The sequence below is a fragment of the Hyperolius riggenbachi genome, chromosome 2 (genome assembly GCF_040937935.1).
Source record: "Hyperolius riggenbachi isolate aHypRig1 chromosome 2, aHypRig1.pri, whole genome shotgun sequence".
Taxonomy (NCBI): Eukaryota; Metazoa; Chordata; class Amphibia; order Anura; family Hyperoliidae; genus Hyperolius; species Hyperolius riggenbachi.
The window spans coordinates 442,619,348-442,641,457 of NC_090647.1; the positions used below are offsets into that span (position 1 = coordinate 442,619,348).

The 22,110-nt window shown below is 43.5% G+C and overlaps 1 protein-coding gene across 7 annotated transcripts in view; it reads left to right on the plus strand.

Annotated features, from left to right (window-relative positions):
• The window catches only part of CNKSR2 (connector enhancer of kinase suppressor of Ras 2), a 496,515-nt gene that overhangs the window by 327,095 nt on the left and 147,310 nt on the right, over positions 1 to 22,110 (plus strand). For all 7 annotated transcript variants that reach the window (XM_068270009.1, XM_068270010.1, XM_068270012.1 and 4 more), the window contains 2 exons: positions 15,685 to 15,733; positions 18,217 to 18,389. In XM_068270009.1, coding sequence (XP_068126110.1) covers positions 15,685 to 15,733; positions 18,217 to 18,389 — 222 coding nt within the window. The remainder of the gene's footprint in view (positions 1 to 15,684; positions 15,734 to 18,216; positions 18,390 to 22,110) is intronic.

Genomic DNA, 22,110 nt, shown 5'->3' on the forward strand with positions numbered 1-22,110 from the left:
CCTAGCACACCTACCCATCAGATCAGGCCCCAATTTGCCCCGTGTGGGCTCCTGATCACTCGGCCAAACCCTCAGACCCCCTTCCGATCACCTCCCCAGTGCATGGATTGCATCTATTTTCCCCTCTAACCACCCCCTGAGACACCCATCAATCACCTCCTGTCACCCCCCTAGCACTCCTATCCATCAGATCAGGCCTAATACAACCTGTCATCTAAAAGGCCACCCTGCTTATGACCGGTTCCACAAAATTCGCCCCCTCATAGACCACCTGTCATCAAAATTTGCAGATGCTTATACCCCTGAACAGTCATTTTGAGACATTTGGTTTCCAGACTACTCACGGTTTTGGGCCTGTAAAATGCCAGGGCGGTATAGGAACCCCACAAGTGACCCCATTTTAGAAAAAAAAGACACCCCAAGGTATTATGTTAGGTGTATGACGAGTTCATAGAAGATTTAATTTTTTGTCAAAAGTTAGCGGAAATTAATTTTTATTGGTTTTTTTTCACAAAGTGTCATTTTTCACTAACTTGTGACAAAAAATAAAATCTTCTATGAACTCGCCATACACCTAACGGAATACCTTGGGGTGTCTTCTTTCTAAAATGGGGTCACTTGTGGGGTTCCTATACTGCCCTGGCATTTTAGGGGCCCTAAACCGCGAGGAGTAGTCTAGAAAACAAATGCTTCAAAATGACCTGTGAATAGGACGTTGGGCCCCTTAGCGCACCTAGGCTGCAAAAAAGTGTCACACATGTGGTACCGCCGTACTCAGGAAAAGTAGTATAATGTGTTTTGGGGTGTATTTTTACACATACCCATGCTGGGTGGGAGAAATTTCTATGTAAATGGACAATTGTGTGTAAAAAAATCAAACAATTGTCATTTACAGAGATATTTCTCCCACTTAGCATGGGTATGTGTAAAAATACACCCCAAAACGCATTATACTACTTCTCCTGAGTACAGCGGTACCACATGTGTGGCACTTTTTTACACCCTAAGTACGCTAAGGGGCCCAAAGTCCAATGAGTACCTTTAGGATTTCACAGGTCATTTTGCGACATTTGGTTTCAAGACTACTCCTCACGGTTTAGGGCCCCTAAAATGCCAGGGCAGTATAGGAACCCCACAAATGACCCCATTCTAGAAAGAAGACACCCAAAGGTATTCCGTACGGAGTATGGTGAGTTCATAGAAGATTTTATTTTTTGTCACAAGTTAGCGGAAAATGACACTTTGTGAAAAAAAACTATTAAAATCAATTTCCGCTAACTTGTGACAAAAAAATAAAAACTTCTATGAACTCACCATACTCCTAACGGAATACCTTGGGGTGTCTTCTTTCTAAAATGGGGTCATTAGTGGGGTTCCTATACTGCCCTGGCATTTTAGGGGCCCTAAACCGTGAGGAGTAGTCTTGAAACAAAAATGACCTGTGAAATCCTAAAGGTACTCATTGGACTTTGGGCCCCTTAGTGCAGTTAGGGTGCAAAAAAGTGCCACACATGTGGTATCGCCGTACTCGGGAGAAGTAGTACAATGTGTTTTGGGGTGTATTTTTACACATACCCATGCTGGGTGGGAGAAATACCTCTGTAAATGACAATCTTTTGATTTTTTTTACACACAATTGTCCATTTACAGAGGTATTTCTCCCACCCAGCATGGGTATGTGTAAAAATACACCCCAAAACACATTGTACTACTTCTCCCGAGTATGGCGATACCACATGTGTGGCACTTTTTTGCACCCTAACTGCGCTAAAGGGCCCAAAGTCCAATGAGTACCTTTAGGATTTCACAGGTCATTTTGCGACATTTGGTTTCAAGACTACTCCTCACGGTTTAGGGCCCCTAAAATGCCAGGGCAGTATAGGAACCCCACAAATGACCCCATTTTAGAAAGAAGACACCCCAAGGTATTCCGTTAGGAGTATGGTGAGTTCATAGAAGATTTTATTTTTTGTCAAAAGTTAGCGGAAATTGATTTTAATTGTGTTTTTTCACAAAGTGTCATTTTCCGCTAACTTGTGACAAAAAATAAAATCTTCTATGAACTCGCCATACTACTAACGGAATACCTTGGGGTGTCTTCTTTCTAAAATGGGGTCATTTGTGGGGTTCCTATACTGCCCTGGCATTTTAGGGGCCCTAAACCGTGAGGAGTAGTCTTGAAACGAAATTTCTCAAAATGACCTGTGAAATCCTAAAGGTACTCATTGGACTTTGGGCCCTTTAGCGCAGTTAGGGTGCAAAAAAGTGCCACACATGTGGTATCGCCGTACTCAGGAGAAGTAGTATAATGTGTTTTGTGGTGTATTTTTACACATACCCATGCTGAGTGGGAGAAATATCTCTGTAAATGGACAATTGTGTGTAAAAAAAATTAACAAATTGTCATTTACAGAGATATTTCTCCCACCCAGCATGGGTATGTGTAAAAATACACCCCAAAACACATTATACTACTTCTCCTGAGTACGGCAATACCACATGTGTGGCACTTTTTTGCAGCCTAACTGCGCTAAGGGGTCCAAAGTCCAATGAGCACCTTTAGGCTTTACAGGGGTGCTTACAATTTAGCACCCCCCAAAATGTCAGGACAGTAAACACACCCCACAAATGATCCCATTTTGGAAAGTAGACCCTTCAAGGTATTCAGAGAGGGGCATGGTGAGTCCGTGGCAGATTTCATTTTTTTTTGTCGCAAGTTAGAAGAAATGGAAACTTTTTTTTTTTTTTTTTTCCTCACAAAGTGTCATTTTCCGCTTACTTGTGACAAAAAATAATATCTTCTATGAACTCACTATGCCTCTCAGTGAATACTTTGGGATGTCTTCTTTCCAAAATGGGGTCATTTGGGGGGTATTTATACTATCCTGGAATTCTAGCCCCTCATGAAACATGACAGGGGGTCAGAAAAGTCAGAGATGCTTGAAAATGGGAAAATTCACTTTTGGCACCATAGTTTGTAAACGCTATAACTTTTACCCAAACCAATAAATATACACTGAATGGTTTTTTTTTTATCAAAAACATGTTTGTCCACATTTTTCGCGCTGCATGTATACAGAAATTTTACTTTATTTGAAAACTGTCAGCACAGAAAGTTAAAAAAATCATTTTTTTGCCAAAATTCATGTCTTTTTTGATGAATATAATAAAAAGTAAAAATCGCAGGAGCAATCAAATAGCATCAAAAGAAAGCTTTATTAGTGACAAGAAAAGGAGCCAAAATTCATTTAGGTGGTAGGTTGTATGAGCGAGCAATAAACCGTGAAAGCTGCAGTGGTCTGAATGGAAAAAAAGTGGCCGGTCCTTAAGGGGGGTAAAGCCCTAGGTCCTCAAGTGGTTAAAAGAACTTCAAGAAACTTTACACATGCACACTTTCTAATGTGAAATACATCTGAAAACAGGTACCCAAGAGGTTAAAAACACAGACTGGGGTATTTATGGGAAGCCTTGTTTGTTCCGATCGCTCTGCTGCTGCTTGGGAGATCTGTCTCCATTAACTTTGCTGTTATCGCTCTCTTATCACCTCTTCAAAGCAGGCGGTATGCTCCTTGCCATTACCTCCTGCTCTAATCTTTACGAATTGAAATTTACTGACATGTTACCGCAGAAAGCGGTAATTTACCTCACTGCTTGGCAATTTCAGCTTTTCATGCGGTAACAGCTTTTATGAATTGACATTTTGCTGCTCGGTAAAGTCAGCTTGGTAAAGTCAGCTGTTTTCTGCATTACCGCATGCGGTAGTGCTTTATAAATGATGGCCAATGTGTGTGATATCATCTCTGAGGCAGGCCGTACACTTATCTGAATTTCATGCATTTTGCTGCATAGCAGAAAATGCATGTGAAATTGCATATAAGTAAGTTTATGTGCCACACAAAAGTGGTATTGGTGTGTGTTGTCCAAAACAATTTTGAGCATTTTAAAGTAACCTAGCAAGGTCCATTGTTCTACATAATGTATGCAAAGTCTATGTAATTATATCCTATAGGAAATCAAAAATGTATGCAATTTGCATGCATTTTTAAGCAATTTTTTAAAATATATTACTATATTTTTACTCTCGTTGAAAAGGGAGATTTAAAAAATACAAAATGCATGAAAAACTCAAAATACAACAGCAAACCTAGATTAGAGATGGCCCGAACCTCTGATTTTCGGTTCGCGAACCTTCGCCAAACGTTCAATTCGCGCAAACGTTCGTGAACTGCAATAGACTTCAATGGGGAGGCGAAGTTTGAAAACTAGAAACACTTATGCTGGTCACAAAAGTGATGGAAAAGATGTTTCAAGGGGTCTAACACCTGGAGGGGGGCATGGCGGAGTGGGATAGACGCCAAAAGTCCCGGGGAAAATCTGGAATTGATGCAAAGCAGCGTTTTAAGGGCCGAAATCACATTGAATGCTAAATTGCTGGCCTAAAGTGCTTTAAAACATCTTGCGTGTGTATACATCAATCAGGGAGTGTAATTAGAGTACTGCTTCACACTGACACACCAAACTCACTGTGTAACGCACCGCAAACAGCTGTTTGTGTTGTGACGGCCGTGCTGGACTGGTGCGCACCATGGCAAGATAGCACTTCCTCAGTGATATCAGGTAATGTCTGACTGCCTTATCAACTTTCGATGGTTCTTTCTCTACCATTGTTAAAGCTTACATCTATTTTTTTTAAATACTTGTTCTGCTTGCTGTTCAGTACCTGCAACGAGACTCTGTTATGGAGGGCAAATCTGCCATTGTGAGTGACCACGGGTAATGGCTGGGGAATCAGGGTTCAATTCTGGCCCGGAGTGGGAGCCTGAGAAGTGGCTACCACCACCGCACATCCAAGTAAGGACCCATTTGCTGGATAAGTAATGTACCTGCCGTGACCGTGCTTTGCAGACCAGGCATCTGTGGTCAGATGGACCCTTGACCCAGCGCTGTGTGCCAGAGATGACACCACTTGCCTTTAACGAGAATGTGTTATGAAGGGCAAGTCTGCCATTCATTCAACTGTATGAAACTTTAGATGGTACTTTCTCAGTAGCATGGTGACCACGGGTAATGGCCGGGGAATCCTGGATCGATTCCAGTCTGAAGTGGGAGCCTAAGAGACGGCTACCACCACCACATATCAAAGGAAGGCAGCAGGCACACTGTGGGCAAAGGAGCAGGAACGGCTACCACACATCCAAGAAAGGCAGCAGGCATGGCATGCACGGCCCGAGGTAGTGACTAAAAATAACAATACAGGAGGACTTTCGAGGCCCTGCTGTATATGAGATGAATCAACTTTAAATCCTTTAACGAGAATCTGTTATGGAGGGCAAGTCTGCCATCCATTCAAGTGAAAGGTATGTACTGACTGCCAGGTATAATACAATGTGCAGTTACAGATGCAGTGAAAGGTATGCAGTGACTGGTGTTAAAATTCAATGTGCAGCTGTAACACAGGTGCAGTTAACAGGTATGCTCGGAGTGGTATATTACACAGCGTGTAATACAGGTACTGTGAACAATTATGCAATGACTGGTATTACAATGTGCACCTGCCACACGCAGACAGGTACCGGAACAGGCACAGTGACACTGTGTGCGCTCACGTAGGTGGTGGGTGGGTGCACAGTGAACAACAGGTAGGTATATGCAGTGGGTATTACAATGTGCACCTGTCACACACAGACAGGTACCAGACAGGCACAGTGACACTGCGTGCGCTCAGCTCACGTAGGTAGGTGGGTGCACTGTGAACAGCAGGTAGGTATATGCAGTGATGGGTATTACAATGTGCACCTGTCACACACACAGATAGTAGTCACTGAATGTGCTGTTCCTGGCAGTGGCACACACAGTAGGAATTACCAAGGCTTGTGTGTGTGTGTGTCAGTGGGACACACACACACACACAAGAAAAAAATCTAGATCACAAGAACAAGATTAGCTCTCAAAAGAGCTGTTGAGGGGTGCTTTTTAGCAATAAGAATCAGCAAGGAGCAAGCTAACAAGCCTACAAGAGGCTAACTAAGCTTTCCCTATGAGAGTCTGCAGCAGCTTTCCCTTCTCTAATTACTGCAGGCACACGAGTGAGTAAAATGGCTGATGCTGCCTGCCTTTTATAAGGGGGGGCAGTGGCTCCAGGAGGGAGTGTAGCCTGATTGGCTACAATGTGCCTGCTGACTGTGATGTAGAGGGTCAAAGTTGACCCTCATGATGCACTATGGGGGCGAATCGAACTTCCGGTAAAGTTTGCGGTTCTCCGCGATCGCGAACCCTGGAAGTTCGCCGGGAACCATTTGCCGGGAACCGTTCGGGCCATCTCTAACCTAGAAAACCGTAAATCCCAAAACAGAGATATGCTATTGGGCACTCAAAACCATATCATTTAAAGGACAATTGTAAGGAGAGGGATATGGAGGCTGCCATGTTTCCTTTTAAGCAATAGTAGTTGCCTGGCTGTCCTGCTGATCATCTGCCTCTAATACTTTTTTTTAGCCCTAGACCCTGAAAAAGCATGTGCAGATCGTGTTTCTGACATTGGCCTCAATTCACTAAGGTCATGCTGGAGATAAGGCAAGAGATAACTTGCACCATGCAGTGAGAGAGTTAGCTTATCTCTTCATTCCTTAAGTTACCTCCTCTGTAGTTAATGTACTTCCTCTGTAGTTAAGTTACCTACTCTGTAGTTATTTTCACACTCAGTTAATTAACATTCTGTCTTTAACTCTGGGGTTATTTTAAGGATTAAAGAATTAACTTAAAGCCAGAAGAGTTCACTTAAGGTTTGCCTGAGGTAAAAGGTTTCCTGAATACTTCATGCCTCGTCACCATGGTGATAACTATAGAAACGTTATTAAAGACAGGAGATAAGCTTAGTGAATTGAGTTCATTGTCAGATCTGTCCTGATTAGCTGAATGCTTGTTTCTGATTATTCAGACTCTACTGCAGCCAAATAAATCAGCAGGGCTGTCAGGCAACTAGTATTGTTTAACAGGAAATAAATGTCAGCCTCCATATTCTTCTCACTTCAGTTGTGCTTTAGGCTCGGTGCACACACAACAGAGCATGAAAGGTTGCGTTTTCTGTCATGTGCAGGTTTTTTTTTTTGCACAGATGCGTCTTTCAAGCGTTTTGCGTGCGTTTTATGTTTGCATTTTGCATATACAAAACACATATGTATTTTGTATGCGTTTTTTTCATGCATTTTTCAATTGTGTTTTTAAAAACACATTAAAACGCATACCACTGTGTTCCCATTGACTTTCATTGTGCGTTTTTGAATATTATGCAACAAAACCTGCATTTTTAGAAATGCATGTTTGAAAACGCATATGCGTTTTTTTATTTGCGTTTTTTCCTGCAGCCCATAGACTTCCATTAGCGGCAAAAACACAGCTTTTTCCGCAATGCTTTCATTTCTGCTAAGTGGGCCCCTAGCCTCAATGTTGAGGTATGTTGGAGGGAGTGGCATAGAAGGCAGCTGTAGCACATTTCCTTTCCCTCCTCTGTTGATACAATTCCAGAGATACCCATTCTTGTTTTTTGTAGCCTTCACCAACTTCTGTCTTTAGCAACAGACATTTTTTGATTATGTAATTTTGAGCACATTCACTTCAGAAGGAACATAAACGCTTTTGTTAAAAACTATTAATTTCAACGTGGTCTATTAAAATTCTTATTCAAATCTTTGTCTCCTAATTAGCAGATCTCTCTATGCTGCATCTTCATTTTTGCAGCAAGCGTAGATGCTGGAAAGTTGGTTTCCATGGAAATAGAGTACTAGCACAATTTGTTGCTTATTTTGGGAAAGCTGTTTTTTTGCACATAATGTACTTAGTTTAAAATTAAATTATTTTTTTGCTAAATATAAGTCTTATTTTTGTGCGTGTCGAGTTCTGTTGCTGTGAAGGACTTTGCAGCTATGCAACTTGAACTGCAGAACTTACATCTCATTAATAAATGAATGCACATTGATATAACAGAGCATAGATCGTATCAATAGCAATCTCAGGAGAATCCTGCTCTGGCTTTTCCAGTTCAGAGTGTAGGAGGAAAATGGCCAATTTCCTCAGCAGGCCGGGCATACATAGGTAATAGAACACATTCTCTTGGGATTGTACACACTGCTAGACTTATGCGTTACCACTCAATGACTTCAATAAATGAATATCTCTGTATGCTGCATTGTTTAAAAACTACCGTTTGCAACTAAATATGCTTAACCACTTTACCCCCGCGCGTACGTATTTCTCCGCCCCTTTTTCCATCCTTTGAAAACCAGGGACGGAGAAACACGTACTTTCCGCGTTCCCGACGCTGTCCGCGCTCCCGCTCGTAAACACGCCGCCCGCCGCTAGTAAAACCGCCGCCGCCCGCTCGCCCGGAGATCAATGAACGGGAAAATCCATTCCCGTTCGTTGATCTAAGCCCCACAATGACCCGCTGCTCTCCTATGGGCAGCGCGATCATTGTGAGAAGAAACTCACGTGTCCAGCCTCCTTATTCTTCCTCCAAGCTTCCGGAAGGAGGCTTGGAGGTCGCAATAAAGCAAAAAGTTACTGTGGCCATCTTGTGGCCAAATAGTAAACTACACCCTACACATTTTTCACATACAAATAAATGACTTTTACACACAAAATTAACTCATTACCTCCCACACTCCCCATTTTTTTTTTTTTTGTAATTAAAAAAAAATTCAAAAATTTACAATTAAAAAAAATACATAATTAGTTACCTTAGGGACTGAACTTTTTAAATATTTAAGTCAAGAGGGTATAACACTGTTACTTTATAAACTATGGGCTTGTAATTAGGGATGGACGCAAAACTGAAAAAAATGCACCTTTATTTCCAAATGAAATATTGGCGCCAAACATTGTGATAGGGACATAATTTAAACGGTTTTATAACCGGGACAAAAGGGCACATAAATTTCATGGGTTTTAATTACAGTAGCATGCATTATTTAAAAACTATAATGGCCGAAAACTGAAAAATAATTTTTTTTTCCCCACATTTTTCCTATTTTCCCATTAAAACACATTTAGAAAAAAATAATTCTTGGCATAATGTCCCACCTAAAGAAAGCCTAATTGGTGGCGGAAAAAACAAGATATAGTTCATTTCATTGCGATAAGTAATGATAAAGTTATAGACGAATGAATGGAAGGAGCGCTGAAAGGTGAAAATTGCTCTGGTGGTCAGGGGGTAAAACCCCTCAGTGGTGAAGTGGTTAATAATGTCACTTAAAGTGAACTTGAAATGAAAATAAACATATGAGATAATGTACAGCAAATATTATTTATACTGAAGCTAACGTCGTGCTTTGCTGTACCTGTTTTGAATGCAAGTTGTGCATTTTAGTCCACATTGTGGAGCTCTGCACATCTGTTGCAGGTAGTCAATTTGGGTGCAGCCTCTGTTTGGAAGCGCTGCCAATGTCTCCTGCTGTACAAAACTCATGTAAGTATACCTATGGCTAGCTGCATCCATGTGCTTCAATTTGCATTCAAATTATAGATTAGGACTAGTACATGATTTGCATCTGATTTGCATTCAAGGCATGTATTTAGCCCCTGTGGAGCTCTGCATGCCGCTGTTGGTCTACAATTGTTGCAACCTAGGAGCGCTGTCATTTGTTTGCGGTCTATATGAGATAATGAATTATATGTATGGTATAGATGATAAATATGCATGGTGGCGTAGTGGTTAGCGCTCTCTCCTTGCAGCGCTGGGTCCCCGGTTTGAATCCCAGCCAGGTCAACATCTGCAAGGAGTTTGTATGTTCTCCCTGTGTCTGTGCGGAGTTCCTCCCACATCCCAAAAACATGCAGATAAGTTAATTGGCTTCCCCCTAAATTGGCCCTAGTCTGCAAATACATACACTGCACAATACATACATAGACATATGACTATGGTAGGGACTAGATTGTGATGACTATGGTAGGGCGCTATATAAATACAGCATAATAATGCTGTTACTGCTGCTGTTTAGAATCCACACTCTCTGAATTTTGAACTTTTTCTGCTGTAAAACCTCATTATATTCTTATCTCGCCATTTCTCAGCTGTTTTGGCTTCTGTTCAATGTTTAGGAAACCAAACTGAATTTGACATGTCGGCAAGCTATTTTGCAAAGATAACTCCAGTCTTGTTTTACATCATGATGCTGTACTGGAAAACAGAAAGGGGCTAATCATGATGTCTCAGTAGGGGGGAGTACTATACATGTTACATCAGGTACACTTTAAAACTGAAAATGTGGCTTTGTATGGTCAATAGTAAGCTAAATCTTTAGATTGTAAGTTTGCCAGAGTTCTTTCCCTTTTGTGACTTGTAAATTGCTGTATATTTTTGTTAATCACTTTAAAATGTCTTATTTTTATAATAATGTCTTCCATTTGTATTATGGACCAATGTCTGTATATTTACGTATTTACCCATGTTAGATTTTTAATATAGCTATGCATTATGCCTCATTCCCACTGTACTCGCTGTCGTGCGCATTTCAGCAGCGTGTATAATGTGCAACACGCAAGAACGGCAGAACAGAATAACTGTGGTGAGGCCAGATAACATGGCCCCTTCCAAACCAGTTTTTTGCTGACCTGGTTTCCTGACTGCAAAACCAGCATTTATATTGGACAATTAATGACACCAATGTTGTAATGTTTAAATCTCCACTAACCCAAGGTATGAATGAATGAGCAGCCTGTAGCTGCTGTGCTTAGTAGCTCATTGACATAACAAATATAAATCACAAGGGCAATCTTAAAAACCATTCCAGAAGTGAGGTGGCAAATCATTCAGATGTGTTTGAATGCATTGCAAGTGATGATCTGGTTGATTATCCGAATAAAGCGAAGTCCAAGTATTGCCAGCACACCAGCGACAAAGCACACCTTTAACCACTTCCCGACCGCCGTATAGACAATTAGCAGCCGGGAAGTGGACCCCGCAAGGACTGCTGTATTGACAAATGGTGGCGGACCTTTTACGGGCATGGGCGGCGCGATCGCGTCATTGACTCGATCGGCCGCCGGGGACTGGCTCCGCCCACCTCGCGCTGTAACCCGCCGGCCATTCGGAAGCGTCGGCGGGTTACTAGCACCCGGATCGTTGCATACAAAGTGTATAATACACTTTGTAATGTTTACAAAGTGTATTATACAGGCTGCCTCCTGCCCTGGTGGTCCCAATGTCCGAGGGACCACTAGGGCAGGCTGCAGCCCCCTATGTCGCACCCAAGCACACTGATTTCCCCCCACCCTTGCCCCAGATCGCCCACAGCACCCCTCAGACCCCCCCTGCCCACCCCCCAGACCCCTGTTTGCACCCAATCACCCCCCTAATCACCCATCAGTCACTCCCTGTCACTATCTGTCAACGCTATTTTTTTTAATCCCCCCCCTGCCCCCACCCCCCTCCTGATCACCCACCACCCCTCAGATTTTCCCCAGACCCCCCCCCCCCTGTGTACTGTATGCATCTATCCCCCTAATCACCTGTCAATCACCCCCTGTCACTGCCACCCATCAATCACCCATCAATCACCCCCTATCACCACCTGTCACTGTTACCCATCAGATCAGACCCTAATCTGCCCCTTGCGGGCACCCAATCACCCGCCTACACGCTCAGATTGTCCTCAGACCCCCCCTTATCAATTCGCCAGTGCAATATTTACATCTGTTCTTCCCTGCAATAACCCACTGATCACCTGTCAATCACCCATCAATCACCCATCAATCACCCCCTGTCACTGCCACCCATCAATCAGCCCCTAACCTGCCCCTTGCAGGCAATCTGATCACCCACCCACACCAATAGATCGCCCGCAGATCCGACGTCAGATCACCTCCCAAGTGCAGTGTTTACATCTATTCTCTACCCTAAACACCCACTAATTACCCATCAATTACCCCCTGTCACTGCTACCTATCAGATTAGACCCCTATCTGCCCCTAGGGCACTCAATCACCCACCCCAGCCCTGATCACCTCACCAGTGCATTGCTTGCATCTATTCCCCCCTCTAATCACACCTTGAGACACCCATCAATTACCTCCTGTCACCCCCTAGCACACCTACCCATCAGATCAGGCCCTAATTTGCCCCGTGTGAGCTCCTGATCACTCGGCCAAACCCTCAGATCCCCCTCAGACCCCCTTCCGATCACCTCCCCAGTGCATTGATTGCATCTATTTTCCCCTCTAACCACCCCCTGAGACACCCATCAATCACCTCCTGTCACCCCCCTAGCACTCCTATCCATAAGATCAGGCCCAATACAACCTGTCATCTAAAAGGCCACCCTGCTTATGACCGGTTCCACAAAATTCGCCCCCTCATAGACCACCTGTCATCAAAATTTGCAGATGCTTATACCCCTGAACAGTCATTTTGAGACATTTGGTTTCCAGACTACTCACGGTTTTGGGCCCGTAAAATGCCAGGGCTGTATAGGAACCCCACAAAGTGACCCCATTTTAGAAAAAGACACCCCAATGTATTCTGTTAGGTGTATGATGAGTTCATAGAAGATTTTATTTTTTGTCAAAAGTTAGCGGAAATTGATTTTTATTGTTTTTTTTTTTCACAAAGTGTCATTTTTCACTAACTTGTGACAAAAAATAAAATCTTCTATGAACTCGCCATACACCTAACGGAATACCTTGGGGTGTCTTCTTTCTAAAATGGGGTCACTTGTGGGGTTCCTATACTGCCCTGGCATTTTAGGGGCCCTAAACCATGAGGAGTAGTCTAGAAAACAAATGCCTCAAAATGACCTGTGAATAGGACGTTGGGCCCCTTAGCGCACATAGGCTGCAAAAAAGTGTCACACGTGGTATCGCCGTACTCAGGAGAAGTAGTATAATGTGTTTGGGGTGTATTTTTACACATACCCATGCTGGGTGGGAGAAATCTCTCTGTAAATGGACAATTGTGTGTAAAAAAAAATCAAACAATTGTCATTTACAGAGATATTTCTCCCACCCAGCATGGGTATGTGTGAAAAATACACCCCAAAACACATTATACTACTTCTCCTGAGTACGGCGGTACCACATGTGTGGCACTTTTTTACACCCTAAGTACGCTAAGGGGTCCAAAGTCCAATGAGTACCTTTAGGATTTCACAGGTCATTTTGCGACATTTGGTTTCAAGACTACTCCTCACGGTTTAGGGCCCCTAAAATGCCAGGGCAGTATAGGAACCCCACAAATGACCCCATTCTAGAAAGAAGACACCCAAAGGTATTCCGTTAGGAGTATGTTGAGTTCATAGAAGATTTTATTTTTTGTCACAAGTTAGCGGAAAATGACACTTTGTGAAAAAAAACAATTAAAATCAATTTCCACTAACTTGTGACAAAAAAATAAAATCTTCTATGAACTCACCATACTCCTAACTGAATACCTTGGGGTGTCTTCTTTCTAAAATGGGGTCATTAGTGGGGTTCCTATACTGCCCTGGCATTTTAGGGGCCCTAAACCGTGAGGCGTAGTCTTGAAACAAAAATGACCTGTGAAATCCTAAAGGTACTCATTGGACTTTGGGCCCCTTAGCGCAGTTAGGGTGCAAAAAAGTGCCACACATGTGGTATCGCCGTACTCAGGAGAAGTAGTGTAATGTGTTTTGGGGTGTATTTCTACACATACCCATGCTGAGTGGGAGAAATATCTCTGTAAATGGACAATTGTGTGTAAAAAAAAAAATCAAACAATTGTCATTTACAGAGATATTTCTCCCACCCAGCATGGGTATGTGTAAAAATACACCCCAAAACACATTATACTACTTCTCCTGAGTACGGCGGTACCACGTGTGGCACTTTTTTGCAGCCTAAGTACGCTAAGGGGCCCAAAGTCCAATGAGCACCTTTAGGCTTTACAGGGGTGCTTACAATTTAGCACCCCCCAAAATGTCAGGATAGTAAACACACCCCACAAATGACCCCATTTTGGAAAGTAGACACTTCAAGGTATTCAGAGAGGGGCATGGTGAGTCCGTGGCAGATATCATTTTTTTTTTGTCGACAAGTTAGAAGAAATGGAAACTTTTTTTTTTTTTGTCACAAAGTGTCATTTTTCGCTAACTTGTGTAACTCACTATGCCTCTCAGTGAATACTTTGGGATGTCTTCTTTCCAAAATGGGGTCATTTGGGGGGTATTTATACTATCCTGGAATTCTAGCCCCTCATGAAACATGACAGGGGGTCAGAAAAGTCAGAGATGCTGGAAAATGGGAAAATTCACTTTTTGCACCATAGTTTGTAAACGCTATAACTTTTACCCAAACCAATAAATATAGGCTGAATGGGTTTTTTTTTAATCAAAAACATGTTTGTCCACATTTTTCGTGCTGCATGTATACAGAAATTTTACTTTATTTGAAAAATGTCAGCACAGAAAGTTTAAAAAATCATTTTTTTGACAAAATTCATGTCTTTTTTGATGAATATAATAAAAAGTAAAAATTGCAGCAGCAATCAAATAGCACCAAAAGAAAGGTTTATTAGTGACAAGAAAAGGAGCCAAAATTCATTTAGGTAGTAGGTTGTATGAGCGAGCAATAAACCGTGAAAGCTGCAGTGGTCTGAATGGAAAAAAAGTGCCTGGTCCTTAAGGGGGGTAAAGCCCACAGTCCTCAAGTGGTTAAAGTGGACATGAGGTCTTGCACAAAGCAGGAAAACCTAGAGCGATGCACACTGTATGTATTTAGAGAGTTTTAGCCTGTCTAATTCCCCTTCATTGGTCGCTAATCACCCCCCCCCCCCCCCAAAAAAAAAAATAAATACGAAAAACAAAAACAAAAAAAACAGAAAATGACACTAAAAGAAGAAAAATGGCAAGATTAAAGGGTCTCCGAGCAGTGCAGAAACTATGGAAAGATGCATACCGTTTGAAGCTCTCTTTCTCCTCTTTCCAACAATGTATAAACCGCCGCCCTACGCCTTTTAGTTTTCGTTATTTCCACGATCGAATTCGTGGCTGCCGCGATTTCGATCGCGAAAATCGTGAAAACTAAAAGGCGACGGGCGGTGGTTTATATATTGTTGGAAAGAGGAGAAAGAGAGCTTCAAAATGGTATGCATCTTTCCATAGTTTCTGCCCTGCTCGGAGTCCCTCTAAAGGAAAACCAACAATATGAACAAGTTGGGAATCCAGGCCAGTTCGTAATGCACAATCGCTGACATACAGAAAAAATACAGCACCTAGAAGAATTATTCAAGTCAAACAAAACATCTCTTAGTGATGCATAAACCCACTGGGCGTTGATGGGGACAAATGATCCTACTGCATCTTTAGTTCAGTCTAGGGCACATTTTACAAAGAAATTTTTGGTTAATAACTTTTACTGTTTGAAGCTACAGTTCACTTCAGAAAATTATTTTATCTAGAATTCATTTAAAATGTGAATGTATTTGAAACTGTCTGAGCTTTGGCTTCTATTTGGCTTCTATCTGCTTTTAATAAGACTGTACAGAGATCAGAAACTAGTGTGTAAACCGCTTATGAAGAAATCAGAAATTTGGTTGAATAGGGAATGTCATTTTATACAAATTTTTCACAGCATTTTATTCTATCTATAATCATTTCAATGTTACAATGCTATAAGGCGAAAATGTACTCCACATACTTAAAGATTTTTTTTTTTATTATTATTCTTTATTTTCAGACGTTCCAGCAGTCATCTCTACAGCACAAATCAAAGAAACGGAATAAAGGTAATGCAAGTAATTGTAATATGGGGGAAATGTTCTGCTGTGACAAATACCATTTAGAGAGGTATCTGGATATGATAATTTAGGCTGGATTCACACTTGTCTGTCGGTTTTCCGCATGAGTTTTTTGATAGTGCTACATTGCTGTGCCTGTCAGTTGTTTTTCTGAATGCAGAAAACTAATTTGAGTGTGAAGTACCCATTGTTTAACATATATATCATAATTCCAATATTTGTATAGCGCTCTTCTGGCGGACTCGAAGCTCTTGCAAAGCAGCCAGTAGAGTGCACTTAGGCAGTAGCAGAGTTAGGGAGTCTTGCCCAAGAACTCCTTACTGAATAGGTGCTGTCTTATTGAAAAGGAAGAGCCGAGATTTGAACCCAGATCTGCTGCCTATGTCAGAGGCAGAGCCCTTACACTATACACTCTGCAGTCACTATATATTATAAAGAATTACTCTGAAACTGATGCCGCCAAAAAATCAATACTATGGCCTAGTGCACACCAGAGCGGTTCTGCTGCGGTTTGCGATCCGCTTGCGGGTGCGGATCCGCTAGGGTAATGTATTTCAATGGGCTGGTGCACACCAGAGCGGGAGGCGTTTTGCAGAAACGCATACTCCCGGGCTGCTGCAGATTTTGGATTGCGGGTGCGTTTTTGCCTCAATGTTAAGTATAGGAAAAACGCAAACCGCTCTGAAAAACGCCTGTACAGAGCGGTTTTGCCAGCGTTTTTGTTACAGAAGCTGTTCAGTAACAGCTTTACTGTAACAATATATGAAATCTACTACACCAAAACCACTACACAAAACCGCAAAACGCTAGCTGAAACGCTACAGAAAAAGAAGAAAAAGCGTTTCAAAATCTGCTAGCATTTTGCGGATCTGCTAGCGGTTTTTGGTGTGCACCAGGCCTAATACTTGAACTGGTCCTTAAAGTGAGTTTGAATCCATTGGGAGGAAATGGTAACAGATGGCATTGCTGCAGTCCTACTAGTGTCACCTGTATACCCCCTCTGTCACTTTCCAAAGACTCCTTGTATTCTCCTCTGTGTTCAGTGTGTCCCTTTATCTGCACATAAGTTGGAAATTACACATGCAGGGAGACAGTCAGTCATTCTTTCAGGACTTTTCCACCCATCCTTGGCCCCAATACCTGGGGGCAGGGAAATTATACCGTGAGTGGAGGGAGCAAGAAAAGCGCTCAACAAGTGGGTGAATGTAGGTAGGAACAAACAGCAGAATGGTTATGTGCATGGTTGCAGTAAAGGCTGTGTAAGAACGAGATGACAGATCTCAACCCTCGGTGGCAGCCCACCCAACCCAGGGAGTGATTGTTCACTTTCCCTCAGTGACCGCTGACTCAGGTCCCTGTACTGACAACGTATTCCCTTTGCTGTAACAGTACAGAGGGGGATCTATTTTCTTCCTGGAAAAACATACTGATGCACATTATTTACTGTACAGGTCTGGTGGTTTCCACAGAGGAGGCGTTTGCAGTTCTCTTGTTCCCTCCACAACGCAGGCAGGCCCATTGGCTGCTGGGTTGAGCTGTTGGTACAGCAGGGACCATTGACAGGATCGTAAACCTATATTGGTGTAGCTACCAAGGGAGGGATGCTGTATCTGTTCTTCAGGCCAGAGAAGTTACACTTTCTTTCACCATGTTAGCAGAGGGCCTGGACTAGGCATGGGCAGCAAAGGGTAGCAAAGGCTCTTTCCTTTCAGGGCTTTGGGCCTCATAGCAGTTTTCTATTGTGTTACGGTAATTTGTACACCACTGTGAGGGATGTTAACATTACTTTCCAGTCTTTTCTGACCTCTCTCGGAAATGCAACATTTCTGGTTTATTTCTGCGAATTCCGATAATGCAAAATCCACTTGTTTGTTTCTGCTCTTTTGCCCTCAGCAGCAGAGGCCATTTACTTAAAGGATGTGGAGTATCATCATATGTTATCACTCCTTCCACAGACTCAATTAAATTTCAGAAAAGTACAAAAACTCTAGGCAGAAACAGCTTGGGGATATTTGCTGTATTCCGAGCCACCAACTACTGCAGACAGATAAAAAACAAACAAACAAGCAAGCTTGCTTTTGATCGTCTCTTTTTGCCTTTATAAATACAGAATAATGTTGTTGTTCTTACAAAACAAACATGAATCATGTAGAACACAGCATGGGGTACAATCAAAGTAGTGTTTATGCCATGTATAGGTTTATATTTCCCACAGCAGACTTTGCTTGCGCCAGCTTACCGTAAATTAGTTTCTTGTAGGAGATGTTTTGAGTGTTATCAGTATTTCCAGTTGCCCTCAGTACTCTCTCTGCTGCATAGGAAGTTCTCTTGTGCTGGGAACTTTCATTTATGCTTTTGTTGTTTTACCTGGGGTTGCTATGATGGACAGAAAGTTTGTGATACAATATAAAGGTTCATTTCATTAATCCTTGCAAGTGATGATTCATCTATTTGCATTGTTTGTCTTCAAGGGACTGTACCTGGGAAAAGTAAAAGACGGATATCATGTAAGGACTTGGGGCGCGGCGACTGTGAGGGATGGCTTTGGAAGAAGAAAGATGCAAAGAGCTACTTTTCACAGAAGTGGAAAAAATACTGGTTTGTTCTGAAGGATGCATCCTTGTACTGGTATTCCAATGAGGAGGTAAAAATAAATATATTTTTTCAATAACTTGAAATGTAAAATAAATGCATGTAAAACCCTTTAAGCATGTAAATAGCTGTGTGCTTTTGGCCATGCTCCATACAGGAGAAGATAAGACTGCAGCCAATTATTCTTTCTACTAATCGGATAATACGCTACATTTTTGCTGCCCTGCGGGACGACCAAGATTGCCTCTGATCATTCTCACCCTGCTCAAGCCATCTTCCAACTTCTGCCTTCAGTTGTGAGATACTGGCCAGGTGCAACAAAAACTTCCAGGTGCAGGACCAGACCCACACTAGTCAATCTAGCACGAACAGCAATTTTAACTCCCAATCTGTCCTTGACTTGTAGTATCTGTTCTTGTTTAGTGTTGTCTGTGTCCGTTAAATTACTGCAGAGTCAAAGTCCTTGTTAGTGCAAACTATTTGGCCAAATAAAATTAGTCTGATCCCCAAAAAATTGAATCTATTGTTGAGTTACAGCTTTGCACTGTTGACTGGTTCACCCCCTGAGAGTACTCCTACACTCCTTCCTCTCATTTTTTACTGATGAAACTACAATGACCAGCAGTGGAAGAAAGGAGACGGACAGTCTAGCCATGCTGTTTAGAATACACAGGAGGGAAGTTGAGTGGCAGCATGGGCAATCCCCTTGCTTCAGTGCAAGGCAGTAGGTTAAGCAATGGGTCATAGTGATGAGCAACTGCCTGACCTCCTGAGGAATCCCCAACCTACAGACTCACTGTGTCACATGTTTAACTTCCGTAGATTAACCACTTCCCGACCGCCGTATTGACAATTGGCGGCCGGGAAGTGGACCCCGCAAGGACCGCCGTATAGACAAATGGCGGCGGTCCTTGTAGGGGCATGGGCGGAGCGATCGCGTCATCCGTGACGCGATCCTCCACCTCCGCCTGTCGCCGCTCACCCGCCGCAACATCCCGCCGGCCATACGGAAGCGCCGGCGGGATGTTAACCCGACGATCACCGCATACAAAGTGTATAATACACTTTGTAATGTTTACAAAGTGTATTATACAGGCTACCTCCTGCCCTGGTGGTCCCAGTGTCCGAGGGACCACCAGGGCAGGCTGCAGCCACCCTAGTCTGCACCAAGCACACTGATTTCCCCCCCCCCTGCCCCAGATCGCCCACAGCACCCATCAGACCCCCCCCCCTGCCCACCCCCCAGACCCCTGTTTGCACCCAATCACCCCCCTAATCACCCATCAATCACTCTCTGTCACTATCTGTCAATGCTATTTTTTTTATCCCCCACCCCCCCCTGTCCCCTGCTCCCTCCTGATCACCCCCCCACCCCTCAGATTCTCCCCAGACCCCCCTCCCCATGTACTGTATGCATCTATCCCCCCTGATCACCTGTCAATCACCTGTCAATCACCCATCAATCACCCCCTGTCACTGCCACCCATCAATCAGCCCCTAACCTGCCCCTTGCGGGCAATCTGATCACCCACACCAATAGATCGCCCGCAGATCCGACATCAGGTCACCACCCAAGCGCAGTGTTTACATCTATTCTCTCCTCTAAACACCCACTAATTACCCATCAATCACCCCCTATCACCACCTGTCACTGTTTCCCATCAGATCAGACCCTAATCTGCCCCTTGCAGGCACCCAATCACCCGCCTACACGCTCAGATTGCCCTCAGACCCCCCTTATCAATTCGCCAGGGCAATATTTACATCTCTCCTTCCCTGTAATAACCCACTGATCACCTGTCAATCACCCCCTGTCACTGCCACCCATCAATCACCCCCTGTCACTGCCACCCATCAATCAGCCCCTAACCTGCCCCTTGCGGGCAAACTGAGCACCCACCCACACCAATAGATCGCCCGTATATCCGACATCAGATCAACACCCAAGCGCAGTGTTTACATCTATTCTCTCCTCTAAACACCCACTAATTACCCATCAATCACCCATCAATCACCCCCTATCACCACCTGTCACTGTTACCCATCAGATCAGACCCTAATCTGCCCCTTGCGGGCACCCAATCACCCGCCTACACGCTCAGATTGCCCTCAGACCCCCCCTTATCAATTCGCCAGTGCAATATTTACATCTGTTCTCCCCTGTAATAACCCACTGATTACCTGTCAATCACCTATCAATCACCCATCAATCACCCATCAATCACCCCCTGTCACTGCCACCCATCAATCACCCCCTGTCACTGCCACCCATCAATCACCCGCTGTCACTGCCACCCATCAATCAGCCCCTAACCTACCCCTTGCGGACAATCTGATCACCCACCCACACCAATAGATCGCCCGCATATCAGACGTCCGATCACCTCCCAAGTGCAGTGTTTACATCTGTTCTCTACCCTAAACACCCACTAATTACCCATCAATCACCCCCTGTCACTGCTACCTATCAGATTAGACCCCTATCTGCCCCTAGGGCACTCAATCACCCGCCCACACCCTCAGAATGCCCTCAGACCCCAGCCCTGATCACCTCGCCAGTGCATTGCTTGCATCTATTCCCCCCTCTAATCACACCTTGAGACACCCATCAATCACCTCCTGTCACCCCCTAGCACACCTACCCATCAGATCAGGCCCTAATTTGCCCCGTGTGGGCTCCTGATCACTCGGCCAAACCCTCAGATCCCCCTCAGACCACCTTCCAATCACCTCCCCAGTGCATTGATTGCATCTATTTTCCTTTCTAACCACCCCCTGAGACACCCATCAATCACCTCCTGTCACCCCCCTAGCACTCCTATCCATCAGATCAGGCCCAATACAACCTGTCATCTAAAAGGCCACCCTGCTTATGACCGGTTCCACAAAATTCGCCCCCTCATAGACCACCTGTCATCAAAATTTGCAGATGCTTATACCCCTGAACAGTCATTTTGAGACATTTGGTTTCCAGACTACTCACGGTTTTGGGCCCGTAAAATGCCAGGGCGGTATAGGAACCCCACAAGTGACCCCATTTTAGAAAAAACCCCAAGGTATTCTGTTAGGTGTATGACGAGTTCATAGAAGATTTTATTTTTTGTCAAAAGTTAGCGGAAATTGATTTTTATTGGGTTTTTTTCACAAAGTGTCATTTTTCACTAACTTGTGACAAAAAATAAAATCTTCTATGAACTCACCATAGACCTAACGGAATACCTTGGGGTGTCTTCTTTCTAAAATGGGGTCACTTGTGGGGTTCCTATACTGCCCTGGCATTTTAAGGACCCTAAACCGCGAGGAGTAGTCTAGAAAACAAATGCCTCAAAATGACCTGTGAATAGGACGTTGGGCCCCTTAGCGCACCTAGGCTGCAAAAAAGTGTCGCACATGTGGTACCGCCGTACTCAGGAAAAGTAGTATAATGTGTTTTGGGGTGTATTTTTACACATACCCATGCTGGGTGGGAGAAATTTCTATGTAAATGGACAATTGTGTGTAAAAAAAATCAAACAATTGTCCATTTACAGAGATATTTCTCCCACTTAGCATGGGTATGTGTAAAAATACACCACAAAACACATTATACTACTTCTCCTGAGTATGGCGGTACCACATGTGTGGCACTTTTTTACACCCTAAGTACGCTAAGGGGCCCAAAGTCCAATGAGTACCTTTAGGATTTCACAGGTCATTTTGCGACATTTGGTTTCAAGACTACTCCTCACGGTTTAGGGCCCCTAAAATGCCAGAGCAGTATAGGAACCCCACAA